General features: G+C 61.1%; 3 protein-coding genes across 3 annotated transcripts; 2 read left to right on the top strand and 1 right to left on the bottom strand.

The window, feature by feature from the left end:
• The first annotated feature begins 7193 nt into the window (after positions 1-7193).
• On the top strand, positions 7194-9989 carry FIS1 (fission, mitochondrial 1). The gene is made up of 5 exons (XM_004620898.2): positions 7194-7352; positions 8024-8156; positions 9109-9185; positions 9541-9646; positions 9726-9989. Exons 1-5 carry the CDS (start codon positions 7308-7310, stop codon positions 9821-9823), a joined length of 459 nt encoding a protein of 152 aa, XP_004620955.1. The 5' UTR covers positions 7194-7307; the 3' UTR covers positions 9824-9989.
• Positions 9990-11439: 1450 nt separating this feature from the next.
• Positions 11440-14833, top strand: CLDN15 (claudin 15). The gene is made up of 5 exons (XM_004620860.2): positions 11440-11819; positions 13479-13643; positions 14040-14121; positions 14205-14324; positions 14394-14833. Exons 1-5 carry the CDS (start codon positions 11603-11605, stop codon positions 14518-14520), a joined length of 711 nt encoding a protein of 236 aa, XP_004620917.1. The 5' UTR covers positions 11440-11602; the 3' UTR covers positions 14521-14833.
• Positions 14834-16553: 1720 nt separating this feature from the next.
• On the bottom strand, positions 16554-21931 carry ZNHIT1 (zinc finger HIT-type containing 1). The gene is made up of 5 exons (XM_004620861.2): positions 21773-21931; positions 17372-17542; positions 17071-17150; positions 16819-16988; positions 16554-16744 (listed from the first exon to the last, which is right to left on the bottom strand). The coding sequence occupies exons 1-5, from the start codon at positions 21792-21794 to the stop codon at positions 16723-16725; spliced, it is 465 nt and encodes a 154-aa protein (XP_004620918.1). The 5' UTR covers positions 21795-21931; the 3' UTR covers positions 16554-16722.
• Between the last annotated feature and the right edge of the window lie 24 nt (positions 21932-21955).

Here is a 21955-nt window from a genome sequence, read left to right as displayed (position 1 = left end):
TGTCTGCCCGGAAACCGAATTCATGTTCCACCTGGCCGGGAGCTAGGGGAAAAACTAAAACTACAGAAAAGGGGCTGAAAGAGCGCGCATGGGGTGAAGGCGCTTGCCTTGCATACAGAATTCAGGCGCCCCAGCACTACCGGAAGCTCAGAGCACCTTCAGGCGTGGCCCGAACCCCACCCCCAGAACAAACTAAGACAGCTGTTCACAACCCCAGACTTTCTGATTCAGCAGGTGAGGAGTGTGTATGTGTGTGTGTGTGTGTGTGTGTGTATGTGTGTGTGTGAGGGGGTCCTCTGACGGACCCAGGGGCCAATAATTTGTTTTTAACAAAAAATTTTTGGAGGGGTCACCAGGCGAGGCACAGGGGTTACTCCTGGCTCACGCACTCAGGAATTACTCCTGGCGGTGCTCGGGGGACCCTATGGGATGCTGGGAATCGAACCCGGGTCGGCCGCGTGCAAGGCAAATGCCTTACCCGCTGTGCTATCGCTCCGGCCTCAATTTGTTTTATTTTTGTTGTTATTTTTGAGGGGAGAGCACACCAGCGGTACTCAGGGCTTGCTCCTGGCTCTGCACTCCTGGCGGGGCTCGAGAGATCATATGGGGTACCGGGGACCTAACCCGGGTCGGCCGCGTGCACGGTACCATCGCTGCAGCCGCGTGGGCATGAGTTTGTGTACTGCTCACACACTTCTGTACTGGACTCGAAAAGAGGCAACAGGTAAATAAGCACGTACAAAGTACCAGTGTCGAGCCACGGTTGGCCAGATCGCCGCTACCCAGGGGCTCTGGGCGCGGGCAATTCGGGACTCCCAGGCCTCTGCACGCCTCTTCCCACCCCACCTGCCAAACTGTCCCTGTCCACTGGCCAGAGGAGTCCCCCAAGCCCCACCCCTGGCCGGGGACTCAACATGCCCCTTCCCCGCCCCACCTGCCAAACCTCTCTCGTTCATTGGCCAGAACAGCCCCCAAGCCCCGCCCTAGACCACGCCTCCCCGGGGGAGGAACGCAGTCGCGTCGAAGTCAGTGCCAAACCCTCAGCTCGCGCTCCCCCGGGTCCTCCGGACCACCGAGCCCTCCTCCTAGAGCAGCCGCGGAGGAGGCGCCGGGCGTGCCCCTACCCCAGCCACCCGGAAGTACCCTCCATCCGAGGGTCTCGGCCTCCCGTCCCGGCGCGGCTCGTCCCTGCCGTGTGCCTCGGGCCGCGCCCGCGAGTGCCGGTCCTCAGGGAGAAGGGGACGCGGGAGGCGCCGTCCGGGCCCTTTGGAAGGATGGCGGGCCGGGAGCGGGGCGCGCGCGCGCGGGCCGCGGCGGAGGCGGCCGGCCCCGGGGGGTAACGGCCCCGCGCCTGACAGTTGCCGCAGCCCCCGGGCCGCGGAGGAGCGAGGCGGCGTGTGCAGGAATGCCGTGCCCCGAGTGGCCGCCGGACAGGTGAGCGGGGCCATCCCGAAGGGCGGCCGTGCCCGGGCTGGGGGCCTCGACCGGGGTTTGTTGCTCGGCCGCGTGGGTCCCGCTGCTCGCTGCTGGGAGGACTCGGGGAGCGGAGAGGAGTTGGAGGCGAGAGGTGCGGGGGAGGCCTGGCAGCCGGGGAGCACAGACCCGGGTGTTGGCGAAGCACCTCTCCGCCGGGCAGGCCACCCAGGAGAGGGCAGGAGTCCAGGATCCGCGGGAGGAGGGGCCCAGAGCCCGGCCGCAGCTAACAAAGGGCCGCTCCGGGGTTAGCTCCCCTTAGCAGAAGTGTCAGTTTCCCGTGTGCCACCTACCTTGATCACTTTTGAACTGTGATTTTTGTGGGTTTCGTTTTGTTTATGGGCCGCTCGCGGCAGTGCTCAGGTTCTGTGCTCAGCGATCACTCCTGGTGGGGCTCCGGGGACCATATGGGGTGCCAGGGCTTGAACCCGGATCTACCATTTGCAAAGCAAATGCCCAATCTGCTGTGCTATAGCTCCCCCCACCCCAAAAGTGCTTTTTCAGTTTACTTCAAATATTTCCATCCACATCAGTTAAATCCAAATGAACGGTGTCTTAAAGGCTCTGTGATCCATCTTTATGACTTTATTTCATCAAAGCAGCCCCAGACATTTTTGTCATTTGTTTTCTTTTTTTCCTTTGGGGGCTCACTGGACAGTGCTGGGGGCTTCTCTCTGCTCTGTTTGGGACCCCTCCCAAGGGTGTCAGGGAAGCATGCAATACTGGGGATTAAACGCAGGCCCCCTCACATGCAAAACAGAGGGTTCAGCACACTGAGCTCTCTCTCTCTCTCTCTGTCCTCCACACTTCAAAAAATACATATTTATTTTGGCTTTGAATGAATATTTCCACAAGCATAGATAACTTGTTAAATAATTCTATCACTCAGAACTTTGGCTCTATATTACCCACATAGCTTTCAAAGAAGTTAATCTCGACAACTGCCATAAGCATATATTTTGGGGGGTGAGGCCCACACCTGGGGGTGCTTGGGGATCACTTCTGGCAAGGCTCTGAGACCATATGGGATGCAGGGGGATGCAGGGAGACCGAACTCGGGTTGACCACTGTAAGGCAAGAGCCCTACATACTACTCTTTCTCTGGCCCTCGACCCCGTGAGCATGCAGCAGTTGCGCTGTCCTGGTGCTGGTCTGAGCACGATGGGCCCAGAGCCTGGCCTCATGCAGCTGCCCATCTCACGCAGCAGGAGGGCCCCTCACCAGCTTATTCCGTGACCAAGTGGGTAACTGCAAAAGGAGAAGAGTGGGAATTAAGGCTGTCAGCTGCTCACTGAGAGGCTGAAACCAGTTTTACAGCCATTGAAGGGTGTGGCTGGTAGCGTCAGAAATTTTGTTTTTTTTGGGGGGGCCACACCCAGGCAGTGCTCAGGGCTGCTCAGGGCTGACTCCTGGCTCAGCATTGAGGGATCACTCCTGGCAAGGGACTATATGGGATGCTGAGGATGAAACCCCGGTCAGCTCTGGGGTCTGCGGAGGGTTGCACTCACCCTAGCATGGCAGAACTGGGGTGGGATGGGGCATACCCAGCTCAGTGAGCATGAGCCTGTGACTCCACCCTTTGGAGTCTCAGCTTCCTCTGAGCCTGTGATTTGTGGCTGGTCATGTGTCGCTCGGGCGCATGAAACCAGACAAGATGAACAGAACCCACTCCCCGGGCTCCCCGGCAGATGGTGTGCTCGCCTCCAGTCCAGGTGTCCCCCAGGAAGGACGCGCAGGCAGCGTGCGGGGTGGATGGGCTCCACTGCCTCACTGAGTCTGAGGCCGGACAGTCTCCAGAAGAACAGCCTGAGAGGAGCCGGGAGGCGCTTGTCTGACCCTGGCCCAGGACCCGTTTGCGTTTGATCCCCGGCACCACACAAGTTACCCCAATCCCTTCCAGGAGTGGTCCCTGAGTGTAGAGCCAGGAGTCAGCCCTGAGCACCACTAGGTGTGGCCCCAAATCAAAAACAGCCCTGAGCTTAGATATGGTGGCCGGGGGTTCAGATTCATCAGGGCAAACACCTCTGTCCACCTCTGTCCACTTCTGCTTCTTCCTCCATCCCTCCCTCCCTCCCTCCCTCCCTCCCTTCCTCCCTCCCTCCCTCCCTCCCTCCCTTCTCTCTCTCTCTCTCTCTCTTTTCTTTCTTTCTTTCTTTCTTTCTTTCTTTCTTTCTTTCTTTCTTTCTTTCTTTCTTTCTTTCTTTCTTTCTTTCTTTCTTTCTTTCTTTCTTTCTTTCTTTCTTTCTTCACAGCTGCCACACCCTGTGATGGAATTACTCAGGAATTACCCTTGGTGGTACCATATGGGCTGCTGGGGATGGACCCGGGCTGGCCACATGAAGGCAAGCGCCTTTCCTGCTATCCTATGGCTGCAGTCCCTCCTGCCCTCTTTCATACTCCACTCCCGGGACAGTCCCCGCTGCTGGCCTCTATCCGCTCTCTCCGGCATGAGAGGCTGGGTTTCAGTCTCCTGCTCGGCGCTGCCTGTGCTTTCCGTACACAGATCCCTCACCCTGGTGTACAGCCCCCCACATCTGCCCCTGGCCATCTCTCCTGGCCGCCATCTTTTCTGTCCATTTTAGTCCACTTGCTGACTATTTTTTTTTTTTGCTTTTTTTTGGTCACACCCAGCGATGCACAGGGGGTTACTCCTGGCTCTGCACTCAGGAATTACTCCTAGCAGTGATCAGGGGACCGTATGGGATGCTGGGGATTGAACCCGGGTTGGCCACATGCAAGGCAAACGCCCTACCCGCAGTACTATCACTCGAGCCCCTCATTGGCTTTCTTGCTGGGCTACAGGCAGGCCATCCCCTCCCCTCCCTGGGACATTTGCACTTGCTGCTTTGTTTTTCTGAAATGTTCTTCCCCTCGAGTCACCGTGGCTCGCTCCCTCAGCTCTGGCTTTGCCTGCAGCCTGGCCTCTTTCCCGCACCGGATGTCACCTCACTGTGGTTTTCATTTGTTCTGTGTTCAGCGATCCCTTATTTGTTTTCCCCACTAAAATGCAAGCTCAGCAAGAACAGAAACTTGATTCCATGTGGCAAAGACTCCCCTGAGCTGTGTCCTGCCTGGCGCAGTCGCCACCCAGAGTTCTTTGTGAGATGAATGAAACCATCAGCAAGGGAATGAGTGAGTCAAGGCAGGAGGGGTCTGGGAATGTGTCCAGTGGAACGAACTGCCAGTGGGAAGGGTTGCAGGGGTGGAAGGTGGCCTGCGGGGCAGGGGTTCAGGCCAAGAAGGGGGGAGAGATGAGGGTTGAACAAAAGGGTTGAACGGAGGTTGGAGAACTGTGGTTTGCCTGTAAATCACAGCTGTGGAGGTGCAGGGGGCGGCGCTATGAGTGTTTTCGGTTTGTGGGAAGGGCTGTGGGGAGTCCTGACACGGGGTCCGTGCTGGGGAGTTGTGTTTCCAAAGATCGCTCTGACCCTGGCGTAAGCTGAGGGCAGGGCGGAATGGGTCAGTGGAATGCGGTCATCAGGCAGAGTGGACAGTGGCTCACCTATAGTTGATGGTGGAGAAGCATTTGGGCAGTGATGTGGCACATCTTCGGATCCGTGTGTCCTGGGTGGTGGCTTAGACTTGGACCTCTTCTGGGCACAGTGACAGCCCCTGAGTTCATGTTCCCTGTGGATATACATTTAAGCAAGCCCCAATGGAGTTTTTGCCACATGCTGGGCCTATGCCAAGAGCTACAGCAGTAATACAAGAGGAGTGAGGTGTACTGGCCACCCGAGAGGTGGGCGGTGCAGAAACCCTGCCCGAGTGGCGTCAGGACTTGCCCTCTGTCTTGAGCCGGTGTGCTTCTCCATCTTCATGCAGGTGCAGCCAAGCCTCTCTGTTACCTTAAGGCCCAGCCAGAATTCAGGGCTCACTCCTTGCAAGATCGCTAGTTTTTTTCCTGGATTAGACGTAGGTCCTCACAAGGGCAGTTGCTGAACTGGAACTTCTCAGATCCAAAGCACTCACGCCATCCAGACCAAATAGAGAACAGCTTTCCTATTAGACTCACGAAGCTATTTATTAAAAGGGGGGAGGGGGCATTAAAGGGCCTTGAAAACTGGGAAGATTCTTGGGTGATAATTCCCTGTTGTTGGTACCATCTGCTTCTGCAGTGCTTCATGTTCACTCAAGTATTGGGGCTTCAGCAATAGCACGCTGGGTAGGGCTTTGCCTTGCTCGTGGCTGACCGGGGTTCAATCCCCAGCATCCCATATTGATGTTGGTGGGCCCACGGATGACTTACGTGAAGTGAGGAGGAGAAAGACGATCACTTTCTCCCCATATGCCCCTGTCATCCGGGACCCAGGGTTTCTGGGTTCTTGTCTCGCCTTGCAGAAAGGAATTTCAGGGGTAGACAAGCAGCAAAATAAATAGATTTTTATTTGGAGGGTTTTTAAAGCGGGGGGAGAGAAAGATGGGGCAGAGAGAGAGTGAGGCGCTCAAGAGAGAATGCAGGCATCTCCAAGGGTGGAGAGACCCCTAGACACATCCCAGCATTAGACACGAAACATGGAAGTCCACATCTCAAGAGGGGAGATGCGGGTGACACATGTGCTCGGCCACGTGGGTGCAAGCAGCACATGGGCTCAGGCAGCATCTCACGCCCTTCCTTTATTCAAGGTGGCTTTTGGGGTTTCTCCAACCTGCCCCCATGTGGGGCTTCTTCCTAGGAAAAAGTCCATTGCTAAAGAAATTACCAAGGAGATTGGGAGTGGTGATGGTCTTCTTGGGCTGAATCACTAAAGTTAGGCTATTAGAGGAATTTTCTTCATGGGGAGGGGTCCGATCTCCTCAGGGTCCATGCTGCTCAAAGTCTTATCATCCGGATGGATCAGCCTTAGAATTTTCCTTCCAGAAGTTTGTTGACCGAATTTCATTGCCAGGGTCTTTCCCTATCTACCTGCCTATCAGTATGATCCCCTGAGCACACCAGGAGTGATTCCCGAGATCAAAGCCAAGATTAACTCCTAAGCACTGCGGGGTGTGGCCCCAAAACAAAAACAAAAACCTAAGTATTTCCTGAGCATTCACCCTTAGAGCTGGAGGAGCAGGGATAAATGAGATACAGTCTCCGCCCTCCTGAGACCTCCCTTCTAGTGTGTTCTGGACCACTGTGCTTGAAGGGAGAAGGAGCTTGTACCCTGCCAGCCTCGTCTCCCGCACGTGCAGACCGACCTTTCGGGGATGGACTAGACCTTTGCTAAGAAAGGGCGACAGCTTTTCTTTACGTGCCCGTGCAGTCTCCCCGCCTTGGACTTCTGTTTCTTTGTCGTACTTAGCAGCGCCCCCTCCTCTCCCAGAGTCGGCTGGAAACCTTTCTCCTAGTCAAGACCTCCTCGCGGGAGTTGACGCGACAAGGAGCCTGCGGGGTCCTCTGTTTCTGGGAGCAGAGTGGAAGGGAGGGACAACGAGCAAGTGCAGAGTTACTGGCCCCCAAATAATGTGATCAGGCCCAGTTCTCCGTCAGATGTAGCCATTTCCTGTCCCGAGGCCAGTCACTAAGACACAGCCTCAGACTTGGTTCGGGCGGAGAGACAACACGCAGAGTGGCGGGTAGAGGGTCTGTGGGGCCTGAGTGGGCTTCTGCAGGTGAAGCTGCCCGGTCTGAGCATGCGCAAGCCTGCTCGCCGATGACTTCGTGGGGAGGAAGAGGCGGGGCGTGCCCTTCGGTGGGGGCGGGCTTAGCACCTGCTGCGCGAGGCGGTTGGCTCTGCGCAGGGGAGGGGGCCTGCTTCCGCCGGACGCCGGAAGTGGCCGTCCGCCCCTGCCAGTAGGCCATGGAAACAGAGGCACAGTAGTGTCTGAGGTGTGAGGATTGCGGGGTGGCGGCCATGGAGGCCGTGCTGAACGAGCTGGTGTCTGTGGACGACCTGGTGGTGAGGCCAGATGTGGAGGGAGGGAAAGGGACGCTCGGACGGGCGGGGTGTGGGAGAGTCGGGTAGGGGCCAAGCCCTTTTCCCAGCATCAGCCCCGAGAGCGAAGCCGAACTACGACTCCCAGCGGCCCCTGCCGTGCCCGCCCTCCGCGCGAGGCTGCCCTGTGCCGCACGGGCCGATGGGAGTTGTAGTCTCGCGGCACTGCGCCTCGAACTCGAGCCAGAGCCTGGCCTGGGAACCTATCGGTCTGGGTCCGTGCCAGAGTGACGCGGTCAGGGCGGGAGCGACCCCTGTCCTGGGCGCCCCGCAGTGGGCGGGAGGGGGGGGGTGTAGGAAAATCCCGAGAGTTCCACGGCCCCGAGCGCCTAGCCCGCCCTAGAAAGTGACTTATGCCCGTTTTTGCGAGGAAGGCGGGTCCAGGCCCCGTGGGGTGTGGCGGCGCGGGGGCTGGTGCCGAGCTGCTCTGACAGCGTGTTTACTGTTCGGCCGCGGTCAGCTGCTCCGGGAGCCGTGCCTGGAGCCGCCACCAGGTGGCATCTCCGCCCGGTGCCGCGAGGGGGAGGAGGCGGGCCCCGCGGGCGCCCCCTTCCGGGATACAGCGCGCCGAGCCCGGGGGGTAGGGGTGGGGGGCCCTGACCCTTGGAAATGACGCCCCAATTCCCCCATGGCAGAAGTTCGAAAAGAAGTTTCAGTCGGAGCAGGCCGCGGGCGCCGTGTGCAAGAGCACGCAGTTCGAGTACGCCTGGTGCCTGGTGCGGAGCAAGTACAACGAGGACATCCGGAAAGGCATCGCCCTGCTGGAGGGTGAGGCGGGGGCTCCGCAGACCCCTCACTCCGCGCGCTTGTTTTCCTGTAAACACGCACAACAAAGGGCTACCGGTCTGCCGGCCTCCGCGTCATTGTTTTGGGGCTTCACGTCATTGTTTTGTCCCACAGCCCGACTGGCAGTCCCGGGAGACTTGCCCAGTCTGGTGCGCCCCCCAGGAGAGCAGCTTGTCTTAAGGTCGCTCCCTGATGGAACCAGCGCCCGGGCTGGCGCGGTCTGGCCGCGCGTGTTGCTCACTCAGCGGCCGTTGGACACCTTTTGTGGTGTTCGGCTGGACAGACTTTAAGAGCCAGCCCCCCAAACCTGTGAGCTAAGAGACATGGTGCTTTTGCCTTGGCACCCTGGTTTGTTTGTTGGGGAATCGCCCCTGTTTGTCCGAATCCCGGTACCTGTTAGTTTGGGGAGGGTCCCCGTTTGTCAGCCGCCCTCCTTGCCAGCATTCCCTCCTTTCGTCCCGTGGCGAGGGGCACCGCGTGTGTCTGAGTAAAGGATTCCTCGAGGAAATGGAGGAAGATCGCGCACATGTAGTGTCCTTAGCTGCGGCGGGCGCCCGGGCACAGCTGTGGAAGCCATCGCCCAGTGTCGCCTGTCTAGGGCAGGCCAGAGCACAAACACGGGGGAAATTTTAGACACCTGCAGAACCACTTAACCACCCATTCTAGCCTAGCCAGGCACAACCAAACACACATGCTTCTGGGAAATTGCCGAGGTAAGGTGGGGTCAGGTGGGGTCACTTGGGCAGCCTGATGGAGGGTGCGTTTGTGTGCCCTTTTTCCCAGAGTGGGGGAAGGGGGTTTCCTCTGCCGGCGGCGCTCTGCACGGCTCTAGGCACGTGGCAGACACTCGGGGGCCCTTGAGTGGCAGTCAGGACATTGGGGTTTTGAGGTGTCCACTGTGAAGAGGTTTTCACCCCCTTATCTGTCCCCCCAGAACTGCTGCCCAAGGGAAGCAAAGAGGAACAGCGGGATTACGTCTTCTACCTGGCCGTGGGGAATTACCGGCTCAAGGTGAGGCCCAGAGCAGCCCCGTAACTGCCACGCCAGGGGGCGCAGTGCCCTGCATGCCACCTTCTCTCCTCCCAGGTCCAGCCCTGGTCAGCAGGAGGGCTGGACAGGGCAGTAGGCAGGGGATGGGGCGGGGCACGGGGTGTGAGGTGATGAGAAGAGGTGAGAGGCAGGGAGCAGGTGCCAGGGTGTAGGGCGCAGATGACGTCAGGGTTGGGGTGCAGCCGCGTGCCGTGGGTTGTTATCTCCCCCGGCTTATCACCCCCACACAGTGGGGTTGTTTGTGGACTCTACTCAGCTGGGTGGAGCCTGGGAGGCGGCTCACAGGCCTGGGGGGCTGCCTGTGTGTCCCCACTAGGAATATGAGAAGGCCCTGAAATACGTGCGCGGGCTGCTGCAGACGGAGCCCCAAAACAACCAGGCTAAGGAACTGGAGCGGCTCATCGACAAGGCCATGAAGAAAGGTGACCCCTCCCCCCAACACACACCCCCCCTCCCCCGGCCTTCCCCCGCAGGCCCCTGACCATCCCTTTGCCTCCCCAGATGGGCTGGTGGGCATGGCCATCGTCGGAGGCATGGCCCTGGGCGTGGCGGGCTTGGCTGGACTCATCGGACTCGCTGTCTCCAAGTCCAAACCCTGAAGGACGCACGGCGCCCCGCCCCTGCCCAGGGACACGTGGGAGCCCAGGAGGACACTCCGAGGGGCCTATCTGTCCGCGCTGGCTTCAGCCTCCGCTCCCTGAGCCCTGCCCTGGGGCCCCAAACCATGTACTTGGGATAAGTGTAATAAACTGGCTCTGGACTCAGCGGCGTGCTGTGTGTGTCGGCGTGTGCGTCTGTCTCGGGAGGCCGGGGCTGGAGGAAGCAGCAGGTTCCTCACCCTCCCGGGCTCCTGGCCAGCCGGGCGCTCTGCCCCCTGGCCTGCAGACTGCGGCGGGCTCCCGACCCCACACCCTTCCTTCCTCCCCTCTGCCCCCGGCAGCTGCGGGGCCACGCGGCCCGGCCCCTGGGCGAGTTGAGAGGTCGGAGGTGGGACGGGCGCGCGGCTGCTGCTGTCTCCTCTGACCCACTCAGCTGCTGCTCTGCACGTGGAGTTTTCCACACCCGGGGCCCCCACTCGCTTCCTCCAGAACCCCCGCCCTTCCCTCCCTTTGTCTTCCTGCGTCTTTGCCTTCCTCCGCCCCTGTCCTCGGGAGGAGGGCCTAGGCGGGGGGAGGCCAGGAAGCCAGGACACCCTGGACGCTGGCTGGTTGGTGGGAGGCTGTGCGGCCCCCATCCTGCCTGTGCCAGGCTCCGTGTGGGCCGCAGGCGCCCACATACCATGCGTTCCACAGCCGGGGGCGGGGGGGCACGGGGAGGAGTGGCAGGGAAACGGGCACCCGTGTAGCTGCCCAGTCTCAGCTGCACATGCCCAAGGAGAACCTGGCACGGCCTGAGTGTGGGCCCTGGGATAGCAGGTGGGGGGGGCAAGCGGTCCCACACCTGCATCCCAGCCATGGACCACCCCTGTGCGACGCCACGACAGGTGCTGAGCCTGCGCTCAGGGCCGGGACACAGAGGCTCCTAATCCATCACCATTAATAGGGGAGTGACACATGCGATAAGTGGCCGCAGCGGAGATTAGCTGCAGGATCTCATCCAGGCCGTGCTTTCCCCTCGGGACCACGCCGAGAGTCAAAGATCACCACACCAAGGGGACCTTCAGGCTCGGGGAGCGGGGACGGGCCAGTCAGAGGGAAGCAACCAGCTGGCCTCGCCCCAACCCTGCCCCCGGACCAGGCCAGGGCCCTTGTGTCAGAGGAGAGTGGGCAGCGGCCTGGGCTCCGGCACCTGTGCCCACAGGCTGCTGCTGGGGCGCAAGTGTCCGGGAAGTAACAAACTCCTCCCCCGCCCCCAACTCCCTGTTAAATGGAGGGGCCTGTTGGACCCCAGAGCTATGGGGTCCTCTGCACCCTTCTTTGGAGACCAAAAAGTCTAAAGGCCTGGGGCTCTGGGTTTCTCCAACGCTCTGCCCACCCTCCCGACGGGGGTGACCGCACACCCCCAAACCATCCCCGGCTCGGGTACCCCCAACTATTCCCAGGCCCCCGGTGAAAGCTGACTCAGAGACAGACGCTTCCCCTTGGCTCCCAGGGCCTCCCATGGGGGGCCCCCTCCTGGCTGCATCCGTTAGTCACACCCGGGTAAGTCCTGCCCCCCACCCTCTTGGGGCGGGGAGGCGGGACAGCCGGGAGGCGGGGGAGGGGGTGGACTTTTGGCCGTTTCGTTTATTCCCTCCATCTCCTGGTCAGCAGCTGCAGCGCTCCCGGCTCATTCTCCGGACCGCCCCACAGCGCAGCAGAGCCTTCGAGGGCTCGCCCAGGAGCCAGGCGGCCCCGGGGCCCCTGCTGCCCGCGCCCTCTCGGGGGCCGCCTGCCACCATGTCCATGGCAGTGGAGACCCTGGGCTACTTCATGGGCGCGCTGGGGCTGCTGATGCTGGGGGTGACCCTGCCGCACAGCCAGTGGCGGGTGTCCACCGTGCACGGGAACGTCATCACCACCAGCACCATCTTCGAGAACCTCTGGTACAGCTGTGCCACGGACTCCACGGGCGTGTACAACTGCCGAGAATTCCCGTCCATGCTGGCGCTGTCCGGTATGTGGGCTGGGGGCGGGCCGGGGCGAGGGGGGGTCCCCCAGGCTTAGGCACCTGCTTGCACGTGGCCCCCTGCCCTCTGCCCTCTGCCCCCTGGTCTGCGTGGCTGCCGGGGCGGGCTGGGCTCTGGCGTCTCCCACACCTGCTGCCCGGCTCTGGGCCTGCCCCAGGGGAAACTGGGGTCCCGTGGGGTGGAGGCGGGGCTCTCGGGGCCACCAGAGCTGTCCCTGCTCCCCGCCTGCTTTAGTTGCTTTAGTTTGGGGCTGGCTCGCCCTAGTTGGGGGGTGAGGAGGGCACAGTCCGGCCACTACCCTGGGCATCGGGCTCGCTGCCAAGGAGCCAATGTTTTTAGGGGAACTCCTGCCGCGTCACCTGCTGTCGGGAGGCTGGGAGCTCCTGGGGACAGGCGCTGGGTTCCGTGAGGCGCTTGGGGCACTGCAGCTGTCTGTGGCTGCTGGCCTGAGGGTCGCTTGCTTCCTGCCCCCTGAGCCTGCTCTCCATCCTCCTGCTGCCCCCGTCGGCCAGAGAGGGGCAACCAGGAACCCTGTCTGTGTGGCTCTGTGCCCTTCTGGGCAGTTGGAGGGAACAGGGGCCGCCCAGCGGGGCTCAGCAGGGGAGACCCTGGGGCCAACCCCATGCCAGGGTGAGGGGCATCCACTGGGCGGTTACATGGTTACATGGCCTGGGGTGTGTGTGGGTGGAGGGTTGTGGTGTGTGGAGGGGGTGTGTGTGGGTGTGTGGAGACTGGGGTGTGGGTATGAGGAGGGTGTGGGGGTGAGTATGGTGTGTGTGTATGTGCAGAGGTGGGGGTGTCTCGCGCGCCCACAGTCCCCTCTCCTGAGGCAGCCTCAGGACTAAGGCACCCTCACCCCAGTTGGCCAGACAGCCCCCCACTTGGGTCTGGTGGACAGAAGTGGGTGGCCAGCTCAGAAGCTACCATCCCACTCCCTCCCCCACGCCCCCAGCCTGAGTGCAGGTCCGAGAGGCACATGCACAGGGAGAACAGCCTGGGGGGGGAGGAGCATGAGGGCCACCTCCCTGTCAGGACGGGGGTGCTGGCCCTGGGGTGCTGATTGCGGCCGCACTGCTCAGCACTCCCCATGCAGAGCCTGGGCGTGGGCGTGGCCAGGCCTGACGGGAGGGACTCTGGAGGGCGTGGCCAGGAGTGAGAACGTGCTCCCCGAGAACTTTGTTCCTCCTCCCTACCCCCCAATTCCTCGCCACTTGCCACTCTCCTGGCAGGGACCCAGCCGAAACCCTTGCAGCACCGAAACCTGCCCCACCCGTGAAAGGGGTACAAGGTCCTTGGCAGCGCGTGGCAGCCTTCAGGGAAGGGGAGGGGGGAGCAGGAAGGGGGTCCAGTGCCGTTCCCCCTGCTCTGGGGAAGGGGAAACCAAGGTGCAGAAAGCCGGAGAGCTAGGTGCCAGGCACTGGCCCACCGCTGCCCCCTGCTGGCAGCCGAGTGAGGGAGCCCAGCAGAGAAGGGGTCCCTCTGTGGGGGCCACGGGACTGATGCCTGGTGGGTAGAGACCAGGCTGCAGGTGAACAGCGTGCAGTGGGGAACACGGCACCCCCGGAGTGGAGGTGCGAGGCGGGGCTGGGGCTCCTGTGTAGAGGCGGGCTAGCCCAGGCCTGGGACCCATGGCTGTGTCCCCGCAGGGTACCTCCAGGCCAGCCGGGCGCTCATGATCACCGCCATCCTCCTGGGCTTCCTGGGCCTCCTCCTCGGCGTGCCGGGCCTGCGCTGCACCACCGTGGGGAGTGTGGTGCTCTCCAGGAAGGCCAAGCTGGCGGCCACGGCCGGGGTTCTCCACATCCTGTCTGGTAATGCCCTGCCCTCTCAGTGCTTGCTGACTCCCCCTTCCCCAGACTGTTTCCTGGGGGATGGATTGTTGGTAGTGGTGAGGGGTGTCTCCCAGCCCGACAGGGAGGACTGAGCCAGACGTCCCACACACAGGGTCTGGGAAGTGTCCCTCACCCCTCACCCTGGCTGGTCCCCACAAGCCTGCAAGGCCAGGGCGGCTGGGCCCGGCTCCAAGTGTGGGAGACCCGCAGGGGCCCATGAGGGGTGGGGACCAAGCAGACCTGTCGGGGAACAGGCAGGTGTGTCCCCTGGGGCAGGAGGTGCCACGGACCCCAGGAAGGTGGTTTGGAGTTGAGAGGGGAAGGGAAGGGTCTGGACAGGGCGCGTTCCCGGCCCCCTAACGCCAGCTGCCCCAGGTTTCTGCGGGATGGTGGCCATCTCCTGGTACGCCTTCAACATCACCCGGGAATTCTTTGACCCCTTGTACCCCGGAACCAAGTGAGTGTGGGGGCGCCCCTGGGGGGAGGGGTGCTGTGGGTGTTCCCGGGCATGGTCCCGAGCCTGGCCGCTCTTGTCTCCAGGTACGAGCTGGGCCCGGCCCTCTACCTGGGCTGGAGCGCCTCGCTGCTGTCCATCCTGGGTGGCCTCTGTCTTGGGGTCAACTGCTGCTGCGCCCCGGAGGACGAGGCGGCCCCTGCCAGGTGAGCGGGTGCCGTGGGCCGGGCGGCGGGGCTGGGCGGCAGCACCTGGCTAACCCGTATCCCCCGCAGGACCTGGCTGCCCTACAAGGCCCCCACCAGGCCCAGCGCCAGCGTCAACACCCATCTGCGGCCCGCGGCTTCTGATGACAACGTGGACATCAGCTTCGGAAAATATGGGAAAAACGCGTACGTCTAGCAGCCTGGCCCATGGACCCCGTCGTCTTCCCACGCCACTGTCCAGGGGCCGCTGGGGGCTCGGACAGCCAGGCTGGGCGGGGCTCAGGCCTGGGCCACCAGTCAGAGCCACAGGGGCGCCCTGGCCCCGCCCACATCTGGAGGCCACGCCCAGCACCCAGAGGCCACGCCTCCTCCACCTAGTCCTGGTCCGAGAATGCACCTCCTGAGAACTCAGCCCAGATTTCCTGGAGCGGACAGCCAGTCCCCCCGACTTCTGGACCCGGGCTCTGGGCAGTAAGGAGCTGCAGTATCCCGTGTTAGGAGTCTGTATCATTCACACACCAATAAACTTTATCGTGAACTGTTCAGGGGAGCAAAGTCTGGATTGGTTCTAAGCCAATCAAAGGCTGACTGGGGTCACCTGTCCCCTCCCCATCACCTGCGGACGGTCTCATCCAGTGAGATGGCAGGTTGCACGTGGTTTTGTGTGGTGGCCACCAAGGGGCAGGAGCTGAGATTCCGCTTAGGAAGTGACCACCCCCACCCGCAGCAGTCTGTGATAGCTGCCTTTCCCTGGCTGCTGTCCTCTGCTATAAAGACGGGGGCCACAGCAGCGTTTCTCACCAAGGGCCTGGCGGTACCCAGCAACCTCCCAGATGCTCCAGAGGTTGCAGCCTGGGACTGAGTGGGCGGGGGATCGGGGCAGGGAACAAGGCAAGAAGGAGGCAGGGAGAAGGTCCAGGAGGCCTGGTCTGGTGCAGGGTGGAGACAGGAAGTGGACACTCAGACAGGCCCAAGAACAGTGAGCGCAGGGTGCCGTGCAGAACCCACAGGCTGGGGCACACACAAGACGCATCATCACGTCCCGACACGCAATTTTACGACATGTCTGGGATCTGAAGGTCAGGGATTCCACGGACAGAGACCCAGCCACGCCTGGCAGCCACACCTCAGCCCCTCCAGGAAAGCCCGGGAGCGGGTCATCGGGTGGCCACTCCCCCCCAGCCGCAGGGCCAGCTGGCTTCCACGGGGGCTTGTTTCTATTTTGTTTGTTGAATCACGTGAGTTACAAAGATATTTGTGACTGAGCTTCATTCAGGCACACAGTATTCCTACACCAGTCCCTTCAGCATGCCCACGGCCCTCCACCAATGTCCCCCGTGCCCCTCGTGCCCCCCAGTCTGTCTCTGTGTGGGACTTGCCCCGCACCCTGCCCCGGTGCCAAGCTCCCCACGGCGACCAGACCTGCCCTGTGCCTGGGCATCTGCTATTCCCCTACGAAGCTTCTGGTATCTCGAGGCTTGTTCTGCCCAGACCCAGTACAGAGGACAGACACTCCCCCTCCAACGGAAGGACGCTGGTCAGAAGCCGCCGGTGCTCAGGATGGTCTGACGGCCTGTCCTCCACCCTCAGGCCTGTCCAGGGCAGGGCTGCACAGGAAGTGTTTGCATTTCCTCAAGAAGACCTGTGAGGGGCAGAGTCCACCCAAGAAAGTGCCCCAAAGTGGGAGAAGGGCGTGCAAAGGGGTCTGTCCCCAGCTTTGCTGGATCTCACTAAGATCCAGCCCATGGGGCAGCAAAGGCAGCCGGTGACGAGGGCCCAGCCGAGCCTCAGCTCCAGGCGCTCTCAAGCTCCCGCTGGCAAGGACCCCTGAAGGTGCAGGGACGAGGCCCCAGAACCTTAGCAGGAGCCTCTGGAGGTTCACTGTCCCCACCCACCAAGGACCTTTCTGGACTTTGTTTGAAACCCCACTACCACCTGCAGCAGGTGGCGCTGGGGACACAGTGCTTGCTCCCCAGGGGCTGAGTACCAGAAGCCAGATACAGAGCAGGCAGACTCCTCAGGCCCGGTCCCTGCCCCCGGCATCTGGAGCCCGACCACAGTCTCAGACACCTCCAAGAAGCCAGAAAGGCCTGAAAGCAGGAACAGGTGGGGGGAGGGGACACACCTCCTGCTCAGGGACCCACAGGGAGCCTGGAGCAGGGTGGAGCCGGCAGTCCCCCCTGCCCTGCCCTCTGCCGCACGCCACGGCCATATGACCCAGCAGGCTGCTTCTGCTCCAAACCTTTTATTACAAGTGCACCCCCACGGTGGTCACACAATGGGGCTCCCCGCAAACCTTTTAGTACAAGTGCACCCCCATGGTTGTCACACAGTGGGGCTCCCCGGCCGGGTGAGGAGTCCTGGGGAGGCTGTCTTTTAGCGGGTGCGCTGCCCGGGATCACACAGTCCACTTGAGGCACCTGCAGGCAGAGGCCTGGATGAGTCGTGGGGAGCTCAGGGAGTCGGGGGGGCAGTCTTCAGGGTGCTGGCTCACCTGGTCTCCTGGTGGGTGCCCAGGCAGCGCACGGTACAGTAGCGGGCACCACAGCTGACACATGTGTAGGGCGAGGGGAAGCCGCAGACGGCGCAGAAGGGGCGCTGGGGCCTCGAGGGGGGCCCGGCACAGGCGGTCAGATAGTTGGGGCCCTCAGCCACGCTCAGGTTCTGCAGGACACAGCAGCAGAATCCACCACGCGCCCCCACCCCTCCCCCTGGACCCTCGCCAAGGCTCCCCGAGGCCCCTCACCTGCTCCTCCAGCAAGGCCTGGAAGTTTTTGCGAAATCGCAGCTTGAAATGGTCCCCTCGTGTTTTTTTCTTTTTCTTCCCTAGCGGGGGGGCGGGGGGACTGGTTACCTCATTTCCCGGTGCCCCGCGTGTCCACTCCCGCCCTCATGATCCCCGAGGCTTGGGCCTCCCACCGCCCTCGCCCCGCCCCCTCCCCGCCTTCCTCCATCCCCACACCCTAATTCTAGGGCTTGATGCCAGCACTGATGGCCCGGGAGGCAGCGCTGGGGCCCCCTGGGTCCTGTCCCTGCCCCCACCTCACCCGTATCTGCGTCATCGTCGAACTGCGGCAGCCTCTTGCCCAGCTGGGGGAGCCCCGCGTGCGGGTCGTCCTGGAAGTTGTCATTCTCCAAGGCCTCAAGCTGCCGGTTGATGCGGCGCTGCCGGGCGGCCCGGTCCAGTACCCGCCGCTGTCCAGGGTCCTGGGAGCGAACTAGACAGGGCGGGTGGGCGCAAGGCGGGCTGACCCTGGCTCTGGGCAGTGGGGGGGGCGCAGGTCCCCAGATCTCTGCCTTTACCAAGTCCCCACGCCCTGGGTTCCATATTTTCCCCCCGGACCTTCCCTGTGCCCCGTCCCAGACCCAGCCACGCAAAGCTTCACAGGCAGAGCGTGCAGACAGGCAGGTGGAGACCCAGGTGGTGTGGGGCCCTGCGGGGCGCCTTCGCTCCCCGTCACACAGCCCAGGATGTGTGGATCCCCGCCTCCCTGCAACCCTGCAGCTCCCTGGCTGCTCCCGGCAGGGCCGCCTCCTCCGGGAGGGTTTGGCCTGCACAGAAACCCCGCCGACTCTCTGCATCTCTCCACTTCACTTCCTCACCTGTGTCCGCACCCCAGCCCGCAGCCAACTGGCTCTGGCCGAGGGGAAGGTGGGCACAGGCCGTGGAGGCACCCGGGCAGAACTGAGCTGCAGTCCCCGCGCCCCAAACAGCCCTCGCTGACGGGCTCCCCCTGGTGGACAGTCTCTGCATTTGCACTCTCCACCGCCCAAGGTGTGGGGGTCCCTCTCTCCTGCCTCTAAGGACGCCGCCGGCACTGCTATCCTTCTTCCCTTTCTCACTCCCACACTCCTGACATTTTTGAAAAATCCAAGTGCAGGTCTCTCTCACCCACGTGCAAATGGGTCTGGGGAATCCTAGTGGACCCCAAGGACTCAGGTGGGCGTTCCCTCCTGCGCCTCTGTAGTGGTAGAACATGTCACTGCAGACACCAGCCCGGAGCCAGGGAGTCATTCTGAACCTCTCTCTCCATCGACAGACAGCTGTTTATCAGGGTTTTTTCCCCTCTGGTTTAGGGTTCCCTCTGCAGTTCTTGAGGGCTCCCAGCGCTCTGCAAGCTAACCTGTGCTCCCGCCCACGCAGCTGCCCACCTAGAACATCCCTGCAATGTGCCAAAAAATACCTGTTTGCTGAAAGAAGTATTCCTTAGTGCCTGAAACCACCCTAATAGCCCTAGCACCAGTCACATGCACTTTCTGTACTCTGCATACATGGAATCTTGTGAGTTTTTTTTTTTTTTTTGGGGGGGAGGCACACCGGGCTGTACTCAGGGATTACTCCTGGCTCAGCATTCAGGAATTACTCCTCGAAGTGCTTGTAGGGACTACGTGGGGTGCTGGGGGTCAAACCTGGGTGGGCCTTGTGTAAGGCAAGGGCCCTCCCTGCCTACAATCTCTCCAGGCCCATCGATGGAACCCTTTAACCCTTGCAACAACCCTGAGACAGCATCATTATATCAGCCACGTTCACTGAAGTTCAGAGGTCAGAGTTCACGCTGCTGGTAAGTGGCTGGGGCACAATTCCAAGCCGGAACTACCTGCTCTTGATCGCTGCTTCCTGCCACCTCCCTTCCACGTGCCAAGCTGTCTCCCGGCTTCCAGCAAATGCCAGAACCTGCCGTGGGAAGTGGGGCGGGGACTCAAGTGAGTCAACAGTACCCACAGAATGCATGAGGAAAGGGACAGTCACAGCGCCCCAGTGAGAAGCACCTGCTTGGGACGGAGCCAGCTTCAATCCCTGGCCCCGCATATGGTCCTTCTCACACCACCAGGAGTGATCCCTGAGCACTGCTGGGTGTGGCTCCCCCCACCGATAAAAAGAGTTTGACCTTCAAATACCTATAGGGAATCAGCCCTGGGAGTCTGACAGGAGAGGGTCAGAGATCTCAGAGGGGGAGATGCGGACCAGGTGGCCGAGCAGCAACTGATCTCGTCTCATCGCTTCCCACCCGGACACGTGGAAACCTTCCTAGCCAGCCCCACAGTCCTGCCTCTACAATGAGGCAGCGACTGCAAATCATGCGGCAGGAAATGTGCGCGCCATCCTAAGGCCTGTCACCGGCAGGACAAGAGAGGAATAAGCCGAGCTCTTGGCGCTTCACCACACGCAGACACAGCCCGAGGAATGGCCCAGGAAGCAGGAGCCACTGCTGTGCACCCTGACCTTGATGTTCCAACCTCTGATCTCTGTGCCACCCGCATCAGCGAGCGGGGCTGGGGCCAGGGAAGACGGACTAGAGGCGGCTGAGTGTCCACTGCCACATGGCATTCCTAGTGGCTCCAGCAGGAATCCGTGCTGATTAAGAGCATTTTCATCCTTCTAGAAAGTTCTACAGGGGACATGGGGCTGGAGAGATAGCACAGCGGGTAGGGCGTTTGCCTTGCACGCGGCCGACCCGGGTTCAAATCCCAGCATCCCATATGGTCCCCTGAGCACGGCCAGGGGTAATTCCTGAGTGCAGAGCCAGGAGTAACCCCTGTGCATCGCCAGGTGTGACCCAAAAAGCAAAAAAAAAAAAAAAAAAAAAAAAAAAGAAAGTTCTACAGGGGACAGACCTGTGTGGGGTGGGGGTCCCTCCTGTGCACTAAAGCCAGAAGTGCCTTTTATTTTTTAGGTGGGGGTTGTTTGGGGCCACACCTAGCAGTGCTCAGGGTTTACTTCTGGCTCCGTGCTCAGAGATCACTCCTAGCAGGCTCGGGGGTGCTCCTGCCGTGCCCTCGCCATTTCCACCATATCCCCACAAAACACCCTCAACAACTATTTGTTAGTAGGAAACCATCCTGGCAGCCCTGGCGCCAGTGACGGGCATCTTCTGTACTCCCCTCATACGTGAAACCTTTTCACCATTACCTGGGATCAAACCCAGGTTGGCCACGTGCTCTCGCTCCCGCCCCCCAGAACTGCCTTTTCTAAAAGAGAACAGTGGGGCTGGCAGGGGTCAGAGCAATACTGAAGGAGGAAGGGCGCTTGCCCAGCTCGCATTGGGCCCAGGGAGGTTCCCACCATCCCATATGGTCCTCCCAGCCCCTAAGGAGTGATCCTGGAGTGCAGACCCAGGACTTGTTCCTGAGCACCGCTGGATGTGAGCCCCCACCTCCCTGCCCCCCAAAATAAAAATCAAACCCACGAAAAAAACAAAGTCATCACTCAGTGGGAAAGCCCTGCCCAGCTCTCCCCTGCCCTCCCACACGGCTTAAACTGCACAGTGAAGGCCTTCCTGGGGTGCTTTTCCCAAAACCTTTCAGTATGCCTCTGCAAACCCTAAGCCCGGGACCTGGCTTTCAAACCCGTCTGTGTTGGTGCTGCTCCTTCTGAAAAATGGAAGGTCAGGAGCTCCTCTCCCCCAGAGCCCACCTAAGACTGAATTAGTGAGATTGAGACCTGAAACCGTGCTGGAAGGAGCCTGTTGTCAGTCAGGGCACCCCAAGCTGCCCCCTCCACCTTATCTGCTTTGAATTTTGCCCTTAAGTGCCCCTACTTCTGGGCCAAAAGATCGTAGAGGCTGGTAAGGCACTTGCCTTGCACAACGCAAGCTACGTTCAATTCAATCCTCGGTATCCCATATGGTTCCCCAGTACTGCTGAGTGATCCTGAGTGCAGAGCCAGGAATAAACCCTAGGCACCACCTTGTGTGCTTATCTCCCCGCCCCCCCAAAAGACCCCTTCTTCCTCCCTTACTGAATGTGTGTTGGGGGGGCATGCATTTTCATTTTACACAAATGCATTGTTTCCCCGTGTTTGCAAATTGCTGCTTGCAATCAAAGGCTTCCATTTCAATCCCTGAATGCGGCCACGGATGGGCCTCTAGGGTAGGGTGCTTGCCTGTTTGAAGCCCGGGTTCGAGCCCCTGCACCGAAATAAAGAAGAAAAAATAAGACAAGACCCCATACCCGATTTTAATATCTGAACCCAGATTTATTCCCCTTTGGTCTACACTTTCCTGCCTCTGCTCCTACGCTCCTCGCTGCCAGGCATGAGTTCCCGCGCGTCTGCAGGAGCGAATACGTAACTCGATTTGCACGCCGAGCATTTAGGTCCCCTCCAGCCCTTCCTTATCCCCTCGGCTGTGCGACTGCCGCTGGGTACCACTTGCACCACATCCCTTTACCAGAGAGCGCATCACTCTGCAATGCCAAGGCTGGTGAGTCGGCCCCGCTCCCCGAAATCCAGGACAGGAGGGAAAGGATGAATTTTCTTCCCCAGTCCTGGCGCCCGGCGGGGAACCGCATCCAGGAAACATACAGTACGACTTAGGGCCCGGTCCCACGCCTGGACCCAAGGGAGGCGCGGGGAAAAGGTTTCAGATGAATAAATGAGGATATTCTCGACCAGGTTCGGAATTGCTGGGGAGGCAGGACCCCAACGGTACCCGAAGCGCTTCACCTACCGGAAGTTTTCTTCTCCACCATATCCACAACACAGCGGCCGGGAACAGCCCACCGCGCACGCGCGCTAAAGCCCCCGACCGGGTCGGGGCAGCATCACTTCCTACTGCGTGGACTCCTGCGCGTGCGCAGAACAACTGGCAGCGGTCACTCTTGACGGACTGTTCCCTTGGAGACGAAAACGC

This window comes from Sorex araneus, chromosome 4 (genome assembly GCF_027595985.1).
Source record: "Sorex araneus isolate mSorAra2 chromosome 4, mSorAra2.pri, whole genome shotgun sequence".
Lineage (NCBI taxonomy): Eukaryota > Metazoa > Chordata > Mammalia > Eulipotyphla > Soricidae > Sorex > Sorex araneus.
This window is presented reverse-complemented; position numbering and strand designations above follow the sequence as displayed.

Bases quoted from the DNA above. Each gene is read 5' to 3' on its own strand.
- FIS1 (XM_004620898.2), top strand. From the start codon at position 7,308: ATGGAGGCCGTGCTGAACGAGCTGGTGTCTGTGGACGACCTGGTG. The intron at 7,353-8,023 runs GTGAGGCCAGAT...CCCCCATGGCAG, and splicing joins TGTCTGTGGACGACCTGGTG to AAGTTCGAAAAGAAGTTTCA. The intron at 9,647-9,725 runs GTGACCCCTCCC...TTGCCTCCCCAG, and splicing joins CGACAAGGCCATGAAGAAAG to ATGGGCTGGTGGGCATGGCC.
- CLDN15 (XM_004620860.2), top strand. From the start codon at position 11,603: ATGTCCATGGCAGTGGAGACCCTGGGCTACTTCATGGGCGCGCTGGGG. The intron at 13,644-14,039 runs GTAATGCCCTGC...CAGCTGCCCCAG, and splicing joins GGTTCTCCACATCCTGTCTG to GTTTCTGCGGGATGGTGGCC. The intron at 14,325-14,393 runs GTGAGCGGGTGC...TATCCCCCGCAG, and splicing joins GACGAGGCGGCCCCTGCCAG to GACCTGGCTGCCCTACAAGG.
- ZNHIT1 (XM_004620861.2), bottom strand. From the start codon at position 21,794: ATGGTGGAGAAGAAAACTTCCG. The intron at 17,151-17,371 runs GTGAGGTGGGGG...CCCCCCCGCTAG, and splicing joins CGACGATGACGCAGATACGG to GGAAGAAAAAGAAAAAAACA. The intron at 16,989-17,070 runs GTGAGGGGCCTC...TGTGTCCTGCAG, and splicing joins AGGCCTTGCTGGAGGAGCAG to AACCTGAGCGTGGCTGAGGG.